The sequence below is a fragment of the Lacerta agilis genome, chromosome 14 (assembly GCF_009819535.1).
Source record: "Lacerta agilis isolate rLacAgi1 chromosome 14, rLacAgi1.pri, whole genome shotgun sequence".
Lineage (NCBI taxonomy): Eukaryota > Metazoa > Chordata > Lepidosauria > Squamata > Lacertidae > Lacerta > Lacerta agilis.
Window position 1 is genome coordinate 29,774,455 of NC_046325.1, and position 19,105 is coordinate 29,793,559.

At 46.5% G+C, this 19,105-nt stretch overlaps 2 protein-coding genes and 1 long non-coding RNA gene across 3 annotated transcripts; 2 read left to right on the forward strand and 1 right to left on the reverse strand.

Annotated features, from left to right (window-relative positions):
* The first annotated feature begins 602 nt into the window (after nucleotides 1–602).
* LOC117058359 lies at nucleotides 603–2,154 on the forward strand. Its single transcript, XR_004427855.1, has 3 exons — nucleotides 603–710; nucleotides 1,235–1,318; nucleotides 2,071–2,154. It is a non-coding gene; the product is annotated as an uncharacterized LOC117058359 (long non-coding RNA).
* Nucleotides 2,155–6,807: 4,653 nt separating this feature from the next.
* Nucleotides 6,808–13,580, forward strand: LOC117058482 (coenzyme Q-binding protein COQ10 homolog, mitochondrial-like). Its single transcript, XM_033169669.1, is given in 6 exon segments — nucleotides 6,808–7,039; nucleotides 8,526–8,708; nucleotides 10,106–10,218; nucleotides 10,221–10,297; nucleotides 12,297–12,401; nucleotides 13,379–13,580. Coding segments are annotated over 6 exon segments (717 nt in total). The 5' UTR covers nucleotides 6,808–6,959; the 3' UTR covers nucleotides 13,538–13,580.
* Nucleotides 13,581–14,005: 425 nt separating this feature from the next.
* Nucleotides 14,006–18,338, reverse strand: CISD3 (CDGSH iron sulfur domain 3). The gene is given in 5 exon segments (XM_033169670.1): nucleotides 14,006–14,436; nucleotides 15,600–15,829; nucleotides 15,831–15,868; nucleotides 16,187–16,315; nucleotides 18,160–18,338. Coding segments are annotated over 4 exon segments (393 nt in total). The 5' UTR covers nucleotides 18,238–18,338; the 3' UTR covers nucleotides 14,006–14,436; nucleotides 15,600–15,681.
* Between the last annotated feature and the right edge of the window lie 767 nt (nucleotides 18,339–19,105).

Consider the following 19,105-nt stretch of genomic DNA (forward strand, 5'->3'; position numbering starts at 1 on the left):
TGTAGGTAAAATGTTAATAATTGTATAGCAGTGTTTCTAAAATGGTGGGCCAGGGAAAAGAAAGGAATAGTGGGAGGAAGCTGCAGTAAGAGGAAGAGTTTGAGTGTGAAAGGATCTAGAAGGAGGGGTGAAAAGCACTGGCAGGTTGGGACGGGGAATAAGGGCCAATGAAAAGAGAACAGGAGAAGAAATTACAGAAGATGAGTAAAAATACTTGAGATGCCAGGGGATGGGGGGAGGGAAGGGAAGGGAAAAATATAAAATATAAATATTTTCTATTTATTACATCTGGGTTAGCAAATTCTGCCTGAAATATGGAGGCTGAGTCACAGTACCTCTTGATCAAATGCCTGCATTTAGTTCTAGGAAAGCTGAGCTATGGAACCCCTTGCCACCAGAAAAATGCTGAGACATTTCCAAAGAGAGTTTTAGATACCAATAAAATTGATGCCCATAATTGCCAGCTGATTAGGCCAAACTCTGCTTCTATTGTCACCATGCTGTGACTAAATTCACTCTTGCGCCACTCTTTTTGACTTGCGGGCCTCAGTAATTTTTCAGTCCCGGTAAAGTGGGGCCTTGGGTAGAAAGTTTGAGATCCCCTGCTGTATGGAACAAGAACAAGTAGCACCGTTTCTTCTTTGCAGATATTTGAAAGAAGATGGACCATCAACAGACAAATCCTGGGGGCCAAAGTGTTTAGAGACCAGGTAAAAAAAGCCCTCTGGGTTTGGGATCAATGTTAACTTCAGCCACCACACCCCTCCCTCTCCCAATTGGCCATCATTTAGTTCTGTTGCCCTTTGTGCCTCTGACGCTAGCTTGCTTCTTCAGTGCACAAAACTAACAGAAACCTTCACCTCTGTTCTCAGAATGTTTTCTTCTTTGTGGGTGAAAGGTACTCACTGGGGAGTAGTGCATGCTGGAACAATTTCTCATTGTACAGTATGCACAGTTTGACCCTTAGGCTGGGCAATGCAGTGCTAGAAATAGTGCAAGTGCATGCTGGGATACCTCTTCTCTTTTACCATGTATCACAGCCCACTGATCTGTTAGCCAAAGGTGCTCTGCTCTGGGATTTTTGCACTGATGTATGTTTTTCTCTAGCCCCCTACCCACCCGTGTCCTATCTCGGGCTGTTAACCACACACACAACCCAGATTAGTTTCTTGACCAACAGCCCCCCTTTGCCTCGGGATCCTTACTTGCAGCCTCTTTTGTTCCCTCTCCCCAGGAGCAGTTGACGCGGCTCAACAATATCATGTGGCCAGTGATGGCTCGAATAGCAAAAGAAAGATAGACGAGGCAGCTGCACAGGGTGAGGAGGGATTTGGGTTCCTGGCAAGAGTCGTGGGTGGGGATTCGGGGATAAATGGGTGCATGAAGGGGCTGCTATCTTGGCTTTTTCAAACAGGTGTTGGTATCTACAAGAGCTATTTCCAATCATTTAACATGAGCCCAGACACCAAGCAGCTTGTCCTGGCATATCTTTTTCAAATACTCTCCTCCAGTTAGTTGGAAATGGCTTAAAAACAATAATGGCGCAAATATAGGAATGGTACCTCACACCCAGTCAGGGCACTGGCTCATCTAATTCAGTACTGCCTACATTGACTGGCAGCAGTTATCCTGGTAGGGTTTCAGACATCATCATCGTCGTCGTCATAATTTATTATTTTGTACCCCGCCCATCTGACTGGGTCTCCCCAGGTAGTTGTTTATCTCCTTGACCTCTGATGGGAGGGTGTTCCACAGGGCGCCACTACCGAGAAGGCCCTCTGCCTGGTTCCCTGTAGCTTTGCTTCTCGCAGTGAGGGAACCGCCAGAAGGCCCTTGGCCCTGGACCTTCAGTATCCGGGCTGAACAGGGAAATTCTCTACCTGGAAATGCCTGGGATTGAACCAAGGACCAAGGACCTTTTGCATGAAAAGCAAGTTCTCTACCACTGAGCTATTGCCTTTCCCACATAAGGTGAGGCAAACCCGAGTCCTGTGTCCCTTCTGTCATTGGAAGGAATTCTTTTCCTGCCTGCCCTTGAAGTTTCTCAAGCTGCCCCTGTCTGTTCTGCAGGAAACGTCGTGTGTGTGCTGGATGCAGCCTTGTTGTTGGAGGCAGGCTGGGCAGACTTGGTGCACGAGGTCTGGACGGTTATCATCCCGGAGGGATGAGGTACGTACTGTTTTCTCTGTGTCATTTCTGCAGCTGAAGCAAAACGATTCCACCTCTGTCTCTCATTGATTTAGTACATGGCATTTTTAACGCTGGACCAAATCATAGCAGACATGCACCGTTTTTTGAGTGATTTATTATTATTATTATTTTGCTTGGACAAACTTGCTGAGTATGCAGGAACCAGCTAGGCAAAGGCTGTCTAAAACTCAAAAGCTTATTGTGTGTCTACTTTGGTTGTAAATCGTTTTGAGACTTATAAATGTAATAAACCTGAACCTCAAAGCTTATATAATCCACAAGGGCTGCATCAATATTGTGGCTTTCTTATGCGGAAAGCACTTCTAAGCAGGGAAAACATGGAAACTGTCTCTAGATTGTAGGTTGGGGAACCTTTTATCTATTTATTTTACAACACACACTGAATAATAAATAGTAATAATACCCTGGCCCATCTGACTGGCTTGCCTCAGCCACTCTAGGGAGCTGCCAACATAAATAAAACATAATAAAACATTAAACTTCCCTATCCAGGGCTGCCTTCAGATGTCTTCTTAAAGGTTATATAGTTAATCGTCTCCTTGACCTCTGATGGGAGGGCATTCCGGGGGTAGGCGCCACTACCGAGAAGGCCTTCTGCCTGGGTCCCTGTAGAAAGATATGCTTCTAATCAGTTTCTGTCTTCTGTTTCAGGCCCTAAGACGCATTGTAGCCAGAGACAGGCTCAGTGAGGAATCTGCCAGGTTGCGTCTGCAAAACCAAATGTCCAACAGCCAGCGCGTGAAACATTCCACGTGTTCTCTCCACATTGTGGGAGCCAGCAGTTACCTGTGAGCTGGTAAGAGTGTGCCACTGCCGAGAACCACCCCGCAGCTTCCCTATAAGCAATCCTTTCTGGGCTCCTTCCTCGTCAACCTTATTGATAATCACCTGTCTGTTCTTCACAGTAGAAAAGGCTTGGCCCTGCTCCAGAAACGCCTCAAAGAGGAATAGAGCTTTGAACCGAGATGGAATCACTTCTTCACTCTGCTCCTTCGGTGCTGCCGGTGTGGAAAAGTCTACGGCAGGTGGGCCCCACCCCGACGAGGGGCCACAGATGAGGGTGGAGGGTAGGGGAGAAAGGGGAGTTCAAAATGCTTGATGGCGAGAGGACAGAGCTGACCTCCCTCTCCTTCCCCCGGTTGCAAAAAGGCTGAGGGAGAGGCATGAACAAGTGAGGGGTGAGGGGGTGCCTGATGGAGTAAGAAGGAGCAGCTTTTAGCATCCAAAGCCATTGATGGGTTTCATGATTCTGATGGAGACCAACCTTTCAGCAGCACGACTGACCAACAAGGACACTCAGAGGTCACAGGGGCGGGGAGGGGCTGCTCTGCTTTAGCCCACCACTGCTCTGTTCTGTGTGCCCTGTGCATAAGCTACACATAAAGACGACATCTCTCGACAGCTCCGTCTCTGCGTGGTCGTGCCCGATACCTTAACTCCTGGTGGGGATATCTGTTCCACAGCGGTTGGCGAACAAGTTCTTCTCTTTTGCAGCCATCAAAACATTTGTGGCAGAGGGGGGGAAAGCTAAAGCCGCATTTTCTTAATCTGAGCTTGCGCCAGATTCTGTAGCCCCAGTAAATTCCTTTGACAACCCTCCCACGTATGCAAAGCTTTTGAAAACAAAACTTGCCATCCTGTGTTTGTCATGATTATAACTTCAGTCGCTTTAACCTTTTCCTCAATAACTCAGTATTTAATTTTTTTTATAAAAAACCCTCTAAAAATGAGTGTTGTCTCAGGAGCTCTTACCTTTGCCCTGAAGACTAGTTCTTTCAAGCCAATTGAATGTAATTTCTACATTTCCCGACAGCCAATTCCTGCTTCTCTCTCCATGCGCACACCTTTGTGATGGCCCTTCTTCACTATGTGGGTCCTTAGTCTTCCTCTTTCTTATTAGAATTCAAAAGTGAGGGAGATATACCCACCACCACCTCCAGCGGCCCTGGCAGCCTTTGGCCTTTCTGTGCAGCATGTCTACTTGTTTGAGGCTATTTACTGGGCAAGCACATTTTGTCTGTGTCCATAGCTGCTGTCCACTTGTGCCACACTGTAGGAAGGGCAATGGCTTGGTGGTAGAACATCTGCTTTGCCTGCAAAAGATCCTGTGTTCAATCCCCGGCATCCTGGACAGCCGCTGCCAATCAGTGCAGACAATACTGAACCAGATGAGCCGATGGTCTGACTGGGTTTGATGTAACTTCCTATGTGGTGAAGTTGCTACCAGTTGGTTTCGGGGGCTCTGGTCTGTTGTGGTATCTGACTATGTCAATTACTGGCATTGGCATAAAAGACATGGGACTTCTGATTTCCAGTGGGTATAAAATATTGGATGCCTCAAACATGGTGGCTTAATTTTCCAAGGCATTCTTCAGCTATTCTTAGATCGCCCAATATCTTGGCACAGGCATTTGGGAATCATTATGATAGGGGAGAAATGGAGTGTGGTCAGGCCCTTGTAGAAGATGTTGAATTAAATTGCTTTTTCCAATATTATATATTTCTCTTTAATAATAATAATAATAATTTATTATTTATGCCACCCATCTGACTGGGTTGCCCCAGCCACTCTGAGCGGCTCCCAACAAAAACAGTAAAAGCACAATACAACACCACAAACTGAAAACCTTCCTGAGCAGGGCTGCCTTCATATGTCTGTTAAAAATCACATAGCTGTTTATCTGTTTGACATCTGCTGGGAGGACGTTCCACGGGGTTGGCACAACTACTGAAAATAGCCTCTGCCTGGTTCCCTGTAAGTTCACCTCTCGCAATGAGGGAAACCACCAGAAGGCCTTCGGAGCTGGATCTTCAAGCAAGCCATCTCCGCCCCATGATCCTTCTGACTTTGCTAATGGTGGAGCATTGCCTCCCATAATTCTCTCTCTGGCCACCCCATAGCAGCTGCAGTGAGCAAGGGGTGGGGTCATTTGTGGCCCTTTCTGGCATCACCAAACCAGTTTGGAAAGCCTGCCAACATGCTTTGCATTTTGCCTGCCTGTGGCTGTCATGGCAGTGGCCGACCGCTCAAAGAAATGGTGCCCAGCAGCTGTTAGGACTAGGCACCCACCCAGAAGTGCCCTCCATTGGGAGATTAGTATCCTAGCACCTGAAGGCAAAGAACAGTGGAGCTGCCAGACCCCCAAACCAGTCTCCCCACCCTGCTGCTCATTAACAGAGGATACCAAGAGAACCTAATGACCATCCAGTGTGTTACAGTGTGTTTTGCCTCGGCACTTCTGACCCTTTTTGTTTCCCATTACAAGATTTGCAGAATACACCCCTGTCTTTTGTTTGCCTTCAGATCCTATGTGGAGTGGGTTTCCAAATGCAGTCCTACTGCTTTTGGCAGCTATTTTTCCAAGTCCCTCTGGAAGCTCTGGGCTGCATGCCCATCTTTTGCCTTTAACAGCTGCACGAGTTCTCTCAGGGAGAACATCCTCCTGTTGAAGTTTTGCCTGTCGTGCACATTTTAAGGGTACGGGAGCCTTGGCTGATGTAAAGGTGAATAATCCCACCTGGCTCCTATATAACACGCTTGAGGCCAAGGAACAATTATAAAATAAATTTCTAGAGGAGTAACCATGTGCACCTGCAGCGCAAATGCAGCACACAGTCATTTGGCGTCAGATTTATTGTGCCAAAAGCTTTCATGGGGTAGAGTCCACTTTATCTAATGCATCTGGATCCACAAAAGCTTGTGCTACAATAAAGTCTGTTCGTTTTAAAGGAACTACAAGACACTGCTGCATGAAAGCCAAAGACACTCCAGTTATGCAAAACATTCCCTCTGAACAGTTGGGGGATTGACAGGGCTTAATTAAAGCCAAAGATCAACCCTGGAATCTGAAAGCTATAAATCTCTGGTGATGCGGAAGTTGGATCTGAGTCCAGCAGCAGCATTATGACAAGTACTCCGCATGTGCTCAGAAGCACTTTTTTTCCAAATATTGTAGGGCTGCCACTGCTAGCTCAGCCTTTAAGGGTTCCAAAGCTGAACCAAAATAATAGACACCATCTGCTTTGTGTGTATACATTAGGACTAATTTCTTCTTTGTTAAATATACACACATTTTGTTAATAAAGACATAAAGGAGGGGCTTAATGGCAAACAAACCAGGCTCTACCCTCTTTCCATGTTCAGTCTCAGAGTGCCAAACACAAATTGTTTCATGTCTGCTTTAATCCAAAGCAGTAGCTATAGCAGTTCCAGCAAAGGCACTTTCCCTTAGCTCAATGATAGAGCATCTGCCTTGCATGAAAAAGTCCCAGGTTCTATTCTTGATCTCTCCAAGCAGAGCTGGGTGAAGCCACTGTCTGAAATCCTGGAAAGCCACCGTCTGTCAAGTGTGTTGAATGCTGAACTGGCGCAAGAGACGGGGTGCCAACAGGTGTCCTAACCCAGGTGCGCTTCTGCGTAGAGGGGCTCCTCTCCGAACGCAACAAGGCTGGCTTACACCACATTTTGACGCGGTTACACATGACCGTCTAAAAAGCGGGAAGCGGGGGCACCCCATAAGGCCACCGAGTCCAGAGTCCGGCATTACCTAACTCTGCCCCCCCACCCCGCCGCCGCCCCCCCCAATCACGGGCGCACACGAGGAGGCGGGGAAGGGGCTGGCCCTTCCGCAGACGCACAGGCAGACGCGCGCCCACCCTCCCCGGCGGTGACGCACTTGGATCTGGGCAACTTTTTAGGCGAGTCGCCGGTCCGTCCCGAGCACTCGGTTCTCGGTCAGCGTGAAGCGATGGCAGGAAGAAGCGGCCGCCTCGCCGTCCGGGGGTTGATGGAGATGGGCTCCCGCCCGCGATGCTCGAAAGGAGCCGGGTAAGAGAGGGGGCTGGTCGGAGAAGGGAGAGCAGGGGATCCGGCTTTTTCCCCGCGGTTTCTGCCTTCTCCCTTAAATGCTTGCGCCCGCCTTCGGGGTGACAAGCCACTTGCCCAAAGGCGCAAACTTTCTGCCCGGAGAGCTTTTGGGCTGCTGAGCGCCCGTCACTTCTGAATTACAGAATCCTAGAAGGGACCACGAGGGAATCTTTTGCCCAAAGTGGGGCTCTAAGCACAGCCTTGAGATTAAGAGTCTCATCATGCTCTACTGACTGAACTATTTGAATAGTAGTTCTAATGTTAATAGCAATATTCGAGTATTTGTCTGTAGTTTCTTTAAAACATGGATACTCTGCCTTTCCCTATCAAGAAGCTGCAGGTGGCTAACGGTGGAATTTAACTTTTTAAAATATAAATTACAGCAGACAAAAATAAAATAGAAGTTAAACACTAAAAGCAGCAGCTGAAGTATATATGGCATGGAACAGACCTAACTGGGAATAAGCTGAACTGAACTCATTGGGGTTTCCTTCTGTGTATATAATATAGGTTCTAAGCATAGGTTTCAGCTGCTAAGGTCCCATTTAAGTGAATGGACCTTACCATAACATTTTAGCAGAGATGTTTTAAATCGGTCCAACTATCATTCAATGAATAATTATTAAAGTGAATTGTGTAATATCAAAAAATAATGCATTCTCCTTGATTGTGTTTTTTATTAGCGATTGATTAATTAATTAAAATAGGGTGCAATCCTGCCAAAATATAACATCCTGAATTCCCATGGATTTCAGTGGGAGAGTGATATTATAGTCAGTCACAACTGTCCCATTAAGAACAATAGGTTGTGCCGCCAGTTTAATTCGGAAGTAGCAAGTCCAATTGAGTTTCATGGGACTTAACACCTAGATAGATATGCAGGGGTATCGTGTCTTGTCCCGCTGCTGGAGGCAAACTGGGAAGTGCCACTTTGCCCTACCCTGCCCCTGCCACCATACCTGTGCTGCTTTTCCTCCTGCCTTGCTGCTTCTGCTGCTGGCAGAGAAGTGGTGCCAACACATCGGCAACAATTTTGGTCATTTTGGGCAAAAATCAGTGCTTCTGTGCCAGTGGAGGAGTGAGTGGGGCAGGCAAGGTGCCCCTTAGTTGTTTGTGCTGCCTGAGGCAGCCGTCTCTGGCTACCTAATAGCAGAGCCAGCTCCATAGCTAAGCATGCCTGGGATTGCAGCCTTAATATGTTTCACTTGGGATGGCCTGTCCCCATATTAGAACGTGCCTTACTAATTAATAACAAAAGATCAGCACGAGAAGAAAACTGAATGTAAGTAGTGTGACCATTTCCCACCTTCCCCTTCTAGGTACTTCTAAGAAATTGCTCATTTCTCAATAGTGGTAGCTTCCAATTTCCCCCTCTGGCTGAGAAATGGACACTCCCTTCGCCTTACATATTCCCTTATTTGGTGCTTGCTTTCCTCTTTCCGTGCAGATTGCATTTGCCTCCTTGCAGGCACTTCAGCTCCAAAGGGGTTCTTGCCCCTTGCATCCTGAAGACCTGCTCCTCCCTGGCTTCAAGGTCAACCACCAAACAGCAGAGCCGGCCCTTCCTGAGTCTGGCAGCCCCCCTCCTTGGTGCCAAGCGGATGGAGTATGCAGAAGTCTGTCAGCTCCCGTGAGTATGCCAAAAGAATGAGAGAAACGCCCACCCAGCTTAGTTCTTACTGAGAGTTGTAAAACTTTATCCAAGCTAAATTGCCAATATGGGTTTGCATGATGGAAGCTATCCTCCTTTAAAAAATAAATAAATTTAAATTTCATGCTATAGAACAGGGATGGCTAACTTCCAAGAGACTGTGATCTACTCCCACAATAAAAAAATTGGAAGTGATCTACCCATTGGATTGACCAAAGTTGTTAAGCTTTTTTGGGGTAGACCCAAAGTTGTTGAGCTTTTTTGGGGGGAGGGGGCGGTCGCTCAGGATCACGTGATTGATCAGGATCTACCTGCTATAGAAGCCAGAAAACAACAACCAGTGATCTCTCCAATTATAAGAACAAACAGTTTGCATATAGACAACAGGCATGTCAGAGAACTCATCCCCCTGGCATAATAAAATCATACAGAGAAGAACCAAAAGGACATCTAGTCTAACCCGCCCCTCAAAGTGCAGGTTCTTCAGTGCTGGATGCTACTACAGTTCATTACCATAGCTCAGTAAGAGCATCTGCTTTGCATGCAGAAGGTCCCAGGTTCCATCCCCAGCATCTTCTGGTAGAGCTGGGAATGTGTTCTGCCTGAAATCTTGGATAGTCGCTGTCAGTCAGTGTCTGCAATGCTGAGCTAGATGAGCAAATTGTCTGACTTGACATAAGGTAGCTTCCCTGACAGATAAACATCCAGATTCTGCTTAAATATTTCTAGCAAAGGTGAGCCCAGCTTCTCCTGCAGCAGCTTGTTCCACTGTCAAACAGCTTTTACTGTTACGAAGTTTCGCCTAACGTTTAGGCAAAATCTGCCTCCCTGTCATTTTCACCCATTGTTCCTAGCCTTGCACTCTGCAGCAACACTTTTCTATTTGATGGGAGTTATGCATTTTGTTGTGTTTTTTGCATGACTGGGGCACTACAGTCGGACTTGTAGTTCAGCAGAGAGGATTGCATTCAATGTTACTCCTTTGCGGAGTGGGACCCATTGAAATAGCTCTTCTCTGAGAACTTAGCTGACACTACTGCCTCAGGCCTCTGCTTGCTGCACTCTGCACATGACTCAGAAACACCCTCTTATTTTTAGTTCACACATTCCAGAGATCAGAAACAGGCTCCGTGGTGATGCTTAGCTCAAGAAGAGTAGCTCCCATATATATAGATTTGTGTGTGTGTGTGTGAGAGAGAGAGAGAGAGAGAGAGAGAGAGAGAGAGGAAGGAAGGAAGGAAGGAAGGAAGGAAGGAAGGAAGGAAGGAAGGAAGGAAGGAAGCCACGTTCCTTATACAGCCTTTGTGCTTTGCCGCTTCCCCCCACCCCAGGCCGATCATTCTCACTCATTGCCTTTGCACCTCTTTCTCCTGCAGGTATTCCATTGAGCAGATCTACAATACGGTGGCAGATGTGGGCAGCTACCAGTTGTTTGTGCCCTGGTGCACCGGCTCCCGCATCATTTCCCACCGCAACGGGTTCCTGCAGGCTGACTGGAAGTGGGATTCCCTCCTGTGGTACAGCGCTACGTCTCCGAAATATCCTTGGTGCCTCACCATCAGATCCGGGTAAGGAAGCATTGGAGGATTGGGCTTATGCTTTGGGTGTTTCCTTGGATGACCTGCTGGTGAGGTTTTGTGCGCTCTTGTTTTGTCACAGGCCACTTTATAAACCGAGGGATTGAAATATATCCCCTCGCAGAAGCCACACTCACCCAACTGGAAGATTTTATCCCAGGATCCCAGCCATTTGTGAGGTGGCGGTGCTTACCAGGGTGGGGGGAGCCTTTAGCCATCCAATTCTGCTGAACCACAACCGCCATTCTCCCTGACCATTAGCAGAAATCTGAGAAAGGCTTACAATTTCCATTTCTTTGGGCTAAGGGCTCATCTGTGTCAAGTGGGGTTGTTTTAGTTGTCGAGGCTACCTGCGCTGAACTCTTGAAAACTGTCAATCCAAGCAAACACACTGAGTTATTCTTAGTAACTTGTGGTCTAGGATTATGATTTCCGGAATTTGCCAGGTGAAAGCTATTGCCATCAAACCAGTTTTAATCTTGTTTCAGTTTTATGATGTAGCAGCTCCTTGACTCACTTCCCCTCTCTGGCACATGCCTTCCTTCATATGGCGATAAATAACACCTAGGGAGAAATGATGTCAGTGGACACTGGAAACTTCAAAAAGTTTAATTCACCAGACCAAAGAGTCCTGTTGCTCCCAACACAAGGCCTTTTGGAACTCGCTGGTATGAGGGCCAACAATGTTGAAACTACAGATGGAGATTTCTGTTATCTCCACCTATGTGACCTGGGATTGCCAAAGAGTGTTTCAAGGAGAGGCAGACAGACCTAGCTGGGTTTGTGTTCTCATCAGTGGAAAGACCCCTAGAGATGTATAGTGTTCTTGTAATTTTATTTACAGATATATTGGTTGATTATAAAGAAAGCAAGGAGCATATACACTCCTAGAGAGCAGCAGATCCACTAACTCAAGTCACATTTCCAGAAAGGGGGAGAGATGGGCACCCATTGTGCTGTGCTTTTATCCCACAAGACTGCTTTCTCAGCTGACTCTGGCTATGTACACACCATACACTTAAAGCCCAAAGTGCATGGCTTCCTGCAAAGAATTCTGGGAACTGCAATTTGGTAAGGGTGCTGGGAATTGTAGCACAGTGGCAAATTCCCAGGACTCATAGTGGTGCAGAATGTGATTTAATTGTATGGTGTGCATGTGGCCAGAGGTTCATTACAAACTGCAAAGCTGTGTTGTTTTTAAAAATGTGTACACACCCACTCCCACCAAGCATGGGCACTGGCAGGGTGGGAAAATGTGCCCCTCCAGAGATTGATGGACTCCTACTCCCATCAGCCATACCCAGTATGGGCAGCTGTTCTTAACCTGAAGCACCACTTTAGCTAATGGGACCTCCTCTGGCGGCGCAGAGCACAATTTCTGTTCTTATCCTGAAGCAAAGTTCTTAACCTGAAGTGTTATTTCTGGGTTAGCGGAGTATGTAACCTAAAGTGTATGTAACCTGAGGTACCACTGTATCAAATTCTGTGCTCAGGTTGAATCGTAGTAAACTGCATATAACTCTGGTTGTTTGAGAGGGACAGAGAGGCTTCTGTTTAGGGAAGTTTTTACTATTTAATGCTGTATTGTTTTAACACTCGATTGGGAGCTGCCCTGAGTGGCTGGGGAAACTCAGGCAGATGGGTGGGGTACAAATAAATTATTTATTATTATTATTATTATTATTATTATTATTATTATGCTTGGAGTTTCTGATCTAGCATCACTCTTTCTATAATATTTCAAATTAGTGTAATTACTACATACTAAAGCCATGGATGAGGCTCATGCACTGCACTTTGGGTGTGCTGACCCCTGTGATTTCCCCAAATGCGGAAAACGCCTCAGTGTTTGTCCCAATTCCTATCTGTCTAGGGTAAATGAAAACTTGCAACAGTGGGTTTGTTGAACTCACCGCAGTGCTTTTTGGGGTATTTGAACCAATTTCAAAACTGTGAGCACTAACCCTGTGCTGTTTTCTCTACCCTTCAGGTTGTGAGTAATGATGGACAGTTGTTTCACCATCTGGAAACACTGTGGCAGTTTGAACCAGGACGTCCAGGGCAGCTGGACAGCAGCTGCAAGCTCAAGTTTTACGTAAGTGCCCTTCGTATGCCAGCTCCTGGCGAGGGTGTGATTTGCCAGGCCAATAGGATGTGTGCTAAGAGCTGCATGTTGGCAAAGTCCCGTTTCATCATAGGTTCAAAGATTACGTTGGAGGATCTATTGCAGCTTTGTCAATATGTGTCATTAATTGATTAGGTACTTCCACAGTTGCCTTTTTTAAAGTACTGATTGCCTTTCATAAGCAGAGATGTGTTAGCCGCTAGGAGTCTTATTCAGCTACTTGTGCAACTTTCAGTATTTGGGCCTACACATTCACCAACGTATCTTCACAGCCACAAGAAGTAGAAACCTGGTTAAAAACAACAACTCCTCCTTTTGATGTTCTCATTCATTTGAATTCTGCATGCAGAAATGCAAAATACAGCCCTAAATCTGCAGAATCAAATTCCACTCATTTGCCACATAAATTGTCTCCAATGCTCAAGAGTGATGCTGCATTGAGGGGGAAATTAAAATAGCAGACCTAGCTGCCTATTGGAGCACTAGGCCAATTTCCCTCCTCCCAAGTAGACCCCAAGGCAGGTATTGGGCCCTGACACCTGCCCAAGGTTGCCAGATGTGACTGCTCACCTTGGCAAAGGAATACCGCCGTACCCTGCAAGTGTTCCAGAAAAAATGGGACACCCCCTGTTTCTCGAAATAGAACAGCAGCCATTTTGGATGCCACAATCTTGCACGATTTCACTCCACAATTCCACCCTGAAGCACTTGTTTTGGGGCACTGTCCCCCCAAAAGCACTTATTTCAGGGGAAAATAATGGCGTGAAATTGTGTGAGATCACGGCGTCCAAAATGGCCACCATTCTCTCAAAAGAAAAATGGGAGCATGGCACCCCTGAAGATTGTGTGCCGGATTTTGCTGTCAAGGTGTTGGAGGGCATGTAATACTCTTCTCCCCTCTCTTCTCCCAATGTATCAGTGTATTAATTGTTTTTATCTCCTCCCAGGTCTCCTTTGAATTCAAGTCAGTTCTGCATTCCCAACTGGCTAACCTTTTCTTTGATGAGGTAGCCAAGCGGATGGTGTCAGCCTTTGAGCAACGGTTAAAGAAACTGTACAGTCCACAGGCTGCAGTCCAACCACACAAGGCAGTTTGCTGCACGTGACGAATAGCCTCATATGTACTGAAGTATGGGGCATCTTTCCTGGTCTACAGAAGAACATTCCTCTTTAACATCATGCCTGGATCTCTTACTTTTTAAGGACATTGCTTTGTGTTTTTAATTTTAAAATATACATATATATTTATTTATTAACACTATACCATGATTCCCATATCTCATAGCAGTTGTATACAACAAAGTTGCCAACATAAATATATATAGTTTAGCAATGCATATTCAGTGACAAGATAATATGGAAGGATATTGCTTTATTTATGCCTATTTAACTCGCAAAACCCTTGGAATACATTATTTCATTAATGATATTTTTGAGAGTTTTATCCTAAGTTAATTTATTTTATATTTAATTCTGCTGGTCTTGAGTCGTTACCTCAAAGGAGACTTCTGGCAATGATTGATAAAAGCAAATGTATGGAATTTTGTTTATATATATATGTAGGCAATTCTAAAAAAAAAAAATCCCACTGGGTTTTTTTAAAAAACCGTGGTGCTTTATTTATTTATTTTTAAATGCCAATAAAACTTGAATACTTACAAACTTCCCAAGTCCCCAATTCTTTTACTTTCTGAAAACCTTTTAGTACAATCCACTGAAACATTTTTTTTCATCCTAAGCCTTCCTGATACAACACAAGTTCTCCAGGGCTCTGTGAGGAACAGTTCTAGGATAGGTCAAAAGCTCCTGGGAAAAGCAAGCTTCTAGGAAGTGGGTCAAGGAACAGCAGGGACGTGAGTTTTGCTTCCTGCATTAGCACACAGTGGGAACATGCTGGAATGTGTGAGCTGACCAGGAAGCTGAGTAACCGTACAAAAATCTCGATGACAGAAGAGCTCTTGCCTTTTCCTGTTTTCTTCCTCAGCCTTGATGCCCTTTGACTATCCTGTAAAGACATGCAAGTTTGTTACTGCATTAAGAACTGGAAAAGAATACTGAGAATAAGAGCACTTATAATTTCTAATAAGCTGAAGAAACTCAAGTTCCATTGGAATCCCTTGCACCAGGGGTAGGGAACCTTTGTCCCTCTAGATGTTGCTGAACAAATTTAATAAGCAATAATAAGACCTAAAACTCCCATCAGGCCCAGTCAAGCGTGGCAATGGCCAGGGAGGGTGGGAGTTAATAGTTCAGCAACAGCTGGAGGGGTGAAGGTTCCCTACATCTGCCTTACTCCTAGGACTGTGAGAATATAAAGATGTCTGGAAACAAGACTTGACGGCTGGCAACATGAACCTCACTGGGTGGGAATCCCTTGCAGACAATCACAGTGCTAGCAGAGAGGCGGTCAGGTCATGCATCCATAGCAGTGCGCATAGGAGGAATGACCGCTGGTAGGAACACAGAAGAAACGTCATGGTACATTTGCAACAGGGCAACTGGATGCCTTCATCTGCCCCAGCTGCAACAAACCAAGTCTCTCCCATATCTGTCTCTACAGCTATAGCAGGCACTGTAACCTTCCAACAGTTTGACTTTACTCCAGACAGCCAGATGCCAACAAGATGTCACTAAGCAGTTAAAATAAGTAGCTAGGATTGACAGCCAGAAAGCAGCCTGGCATGATGAAATCTGACTTGCCTCTTCTGCACTCTGCCCCGTCACAGGTCTTTGTACCTGATGCAGCTGGAACACTGAATTGCTGACAGGGATGGCTTCTTAATCAACAGAGATGACGCCCAGGAAGCTGGCGTTCCGCCGAGTGGCAGAACTGTTCTAAGGACATCAAAAGCTGTGCCTTTGGACAGCAAGCCCTCTGGACTTTGATGCCAGCAAACCTCATTATGCTCATGCACAAATTTAGCTATGGAACAAACCTAGCTATTCCCTCTATTTCTCAAATCTAGTGGTGAGTGCCAAGCATGATATAACTAAAATGGCACCACCCAAGAAGACGGAGGTCACTGCATGCTTGGGTGGGGGTAGAATCTCAAAGGTATTCAGAATTACAAAACATAATAGTATTTAATTTCTATTTTCAAAAAATAAGAATAAAGAAATGGGGGTGGAGGGACAGAAAGCGGCAAATTCCCAGCCATTGAAACATACCTGCACATACATGTACCGCATGCTTGATTTGTCCAGTCGGTTTCTGTATATGAAACCCTGTATATGAAGATCTCTCCTTCCTTCAGCACAACTGTGGGTGGGAATGGAGATCAGCTTTCTGCACAAAATCTTCTTTGTGGGTGCCATCACAGTATGGAGGGTTCTTGGTGTATTTGCAGCCACAAAGCCAGGCCTCTTTTGCCTCCTCCAGTTTGAATCTCAGGGGAGATTTCCGGGGCACATCTATTATGGGACCCGTCACAGAATGGCTGTTACAGCAAAACAAAAGCAAGTTTTAAAAAAACACAGAACACCCCCCTCGCTCACACCCCATCACACTGCCAATGGAGTTTCCATTACAGTTTTGGTGTTGATCCATCAGAGTCCTAGCAGATCAGTTGGGACTGTGTAAATAAAACCAGCACCACTTTTTGAGTGGTACTTTGGTCGGGCTGAGGCAAGGGTTTCTGCAACCTCTCTGTTCTTGGAAACCATGTTCCCATAGACGCAAGAACTGCAGCATTTTATTTATTTATTTCACAAGATTTTTATACAGAGGGAAATCTGGAAGGACTACAGAGGGTTACCTGCTTTTGGCTGTGACCGCAGGCACACCATGCATAACGCTTCCCTGCTGCTAGGTCCACCTGAAAGGGTTGTTTGGCTGCGATCACGGGCCGGACTGAAGATGCTGAAGCAGTTGAACGGATCCTTATCTGCAATGTGATCAGGGTGGGAGTGGTGGAAAGAATGAAGATTATTAAAGGGAAAGGGCAGCAGGCTATCTAGTGTACAGGCTTGCTGCAGTCAGCAGTTGGCCACCAGCAAACACCCCTGCAGCCTTATTTCCCAGGGCAAAGGAGGACTTAAAGGCATTGCGGGGAGCTTCCTGGTTGCAGCCCAGCAACCCTATCTTGGCATGCAGAAGATGTCAGAAGCAGGAAGAAGGTCAAACTCTTCCTGTATCTGAACCCCAATCAACTCCACGAGGTGGAGATGCACAAGTTTCGTTTCTGCACAAAACATGCTGCAGAAAGCAGGGCACACACTTGTCTCGTTTTGCTACAGCTCTTAAAATGATCAGCTAGGAAGGTAATGGTTCAGTAAGCCTAATGGAAGAGTTACCACCAGGTGGCAGTTCAGAGAAGGCCAAAGGCTACTGGTCATTTAGCAGAGCAGATGGGTTAATCCCAAGTGCATTTCAGTCATCTGGTTTTTGCTATATACAAGTCCACCTTCTGGAACACACAGGTTTCAAGTGATCAACATATTTGAGTTTCCCGGGTCAAAAGGACTAATGGAAATGTGACCAGGGTGGGAGTGGGAGTGGTGATGAGTTTTGGCTTATCCTATGGCTCACTTCCTTGAGTCATAAGAATTATTTGATCAGCAGTTTGGGCTTTCTGCTCTTGATGTGCCATTGTGAAGGCTGATCACTGTGGGCGCTTCTGTGGTTGATGGGTGAACACGAGAAAGCCCTGCTGGAACAAGCCAAAGGCCCTTCTAGTCCAAGATACTGCTTTCACAGGGGCCAACCATATGCCTATGGGAAGCCCAGAAGCAGCACAATAGTACAACAGGTATTCACAGGCATGTTGCCTTTGCCATTGGAGGTAGAAGATATACCCATCATGGTTAGTAGCCACTGGCCAGGCTTGTAGGAAGAAGTCAGAACTCATCAGTTTGTGGGTTCGCTGCCTCCAACTCTATTATACAAATAATGTTATCTATACTCATAAGTAGTTTAATACTAGTCATGGCTTTTGTTTTATTTCATAAATGTATACACCGCTTGATTGTAGAAAAATAAAACCCTCAAAGCCGATGATAAAAAGACAGTATTTTTAAAAAAATTACAACTCTACTTCAAAACATACAAAAGTTAAAATACTAAAATAGATTAAAATTAGTTCAACTTTCTAACCAAAGAATACAGTGAAAGCGCCTGCTTGATTTCAACAGGAGGCAGGGAGCTCTTTTTTTTAAGGGGAATTCCTTTATTCCAAATAGGATTCCTCGCAAGAAAAGGGAAAAGTTGACAGCTATGTAAGTGTAGGTGCTGCCACAGTAAAGACTGTATTCTTACAAACGCGGAATGGGTCGAGCCACCACATGTTGGGGTAAGGTTTTTGCCCAAAGAATAATAGAAACTGTAGATTGGATTCCCTGGTGAGGGGCATGAAAAACTGCTTAAAATCTTTGCCGCAAATACGCACATAAGCGTGATCCCGCCCCCTCTAAACTCAGTTGCGTCCATCATCAGGAGTACTTCCCAATGCGAGCAGAGACTCAACCCGTGTCTCAACTGAAGCACGTGCGAATTCGGGAGCAGAAGTTGCTCGGGCTACGGGCTCAATCGACCCCACGCCCAGAGGTCAAGGTGCCGCTGGCTTCTGCGGGGCTTTGACACCGAGCAAGTGTGACTCGGGCTGCAGCCTCCACGGAATCGCCCTTGGGTGCAAAAGCAACGCGCGTGCAAACGACGCTCAGACTCCACCGGCTCGGCGCGCTTGTGAAACCGCCTGCCGACTCCCGAGGCTCCCGCGGCGGCGGCGCTCACCTGGGGCGAGGCGAGCCGGCGGAAGAAGGAACCAGCCGCGCTCGAGAGGGCAGCGCCGGCTCCTCGCAGCGCAGGCATCGCTCGCAGCTGAGAGGCGCCAGCGGAACTCCGCCCCCGTGGAAGGGGTCACCTTCTTTCGCGGTCCCCCGCGCAAAGGCACCAGCCCTACCGGAAGCCGCAGGAATTTATGTTTCCGCCCCGCCGGCAGCCCCTGAACCGGCGACGAAAGGTTCCTAGCTGGCTCTTGCGGGAGTTCGAAGCCCGAGGAGGGAGGGGCGAGGCGGGTAACCTTTTGCCCTGGGGTTGAGCTTTGAGAAAGAGAGAGATAGAGACCCAAACCGCCGCCGAGCTTGTCGACCATTGCATTTGCTCAGGCACCTTCCTTGCAGGGAGGAGTGCCGGTTGCTAAAATATAAAAATAAATAAAAGAAGAAGAAGCAATGAATGACCATATTTTGTGGGATGTTAGCATCCAAATTCATACGTAAAAGGAACAAAATAGAAAATTCTTTCCAGTAGCACCTTAGAGACCAACTGAGTTTGTTCTTGGTATGAGCTTTCGTGTGCATGCACACTTCTTCAGATACGTAAAAGGGTTAATTGCAAGAGCTCTATGACGTCATACGCTCTGTGGCAGTTATGGCAGTTGGTTCAGTTGTGGCAGTTAGCAGTTACGTTGTGTTATGCAGGCATGGCCGCCAAGAATGGGGTGTGTGTGTGGATGCCAAGCACCCTCCCAATTCCAAATGAGAGGGCTGGGTCCCCCCAAACTTCTGCACCCACAGGGTGTCCACACACACGTCCATGCTCTGCAGTGTGCATGCTGATGTCAGCACACTGACATCATGCAGCCCTGAGGCAAGGCAGCACATGTGTGTGCTGCTGTCTGCCTCAGAGTTAGTCTGGAGTCCTATTAACAACTTAAGTCCCGCCCACCTGCATTTAT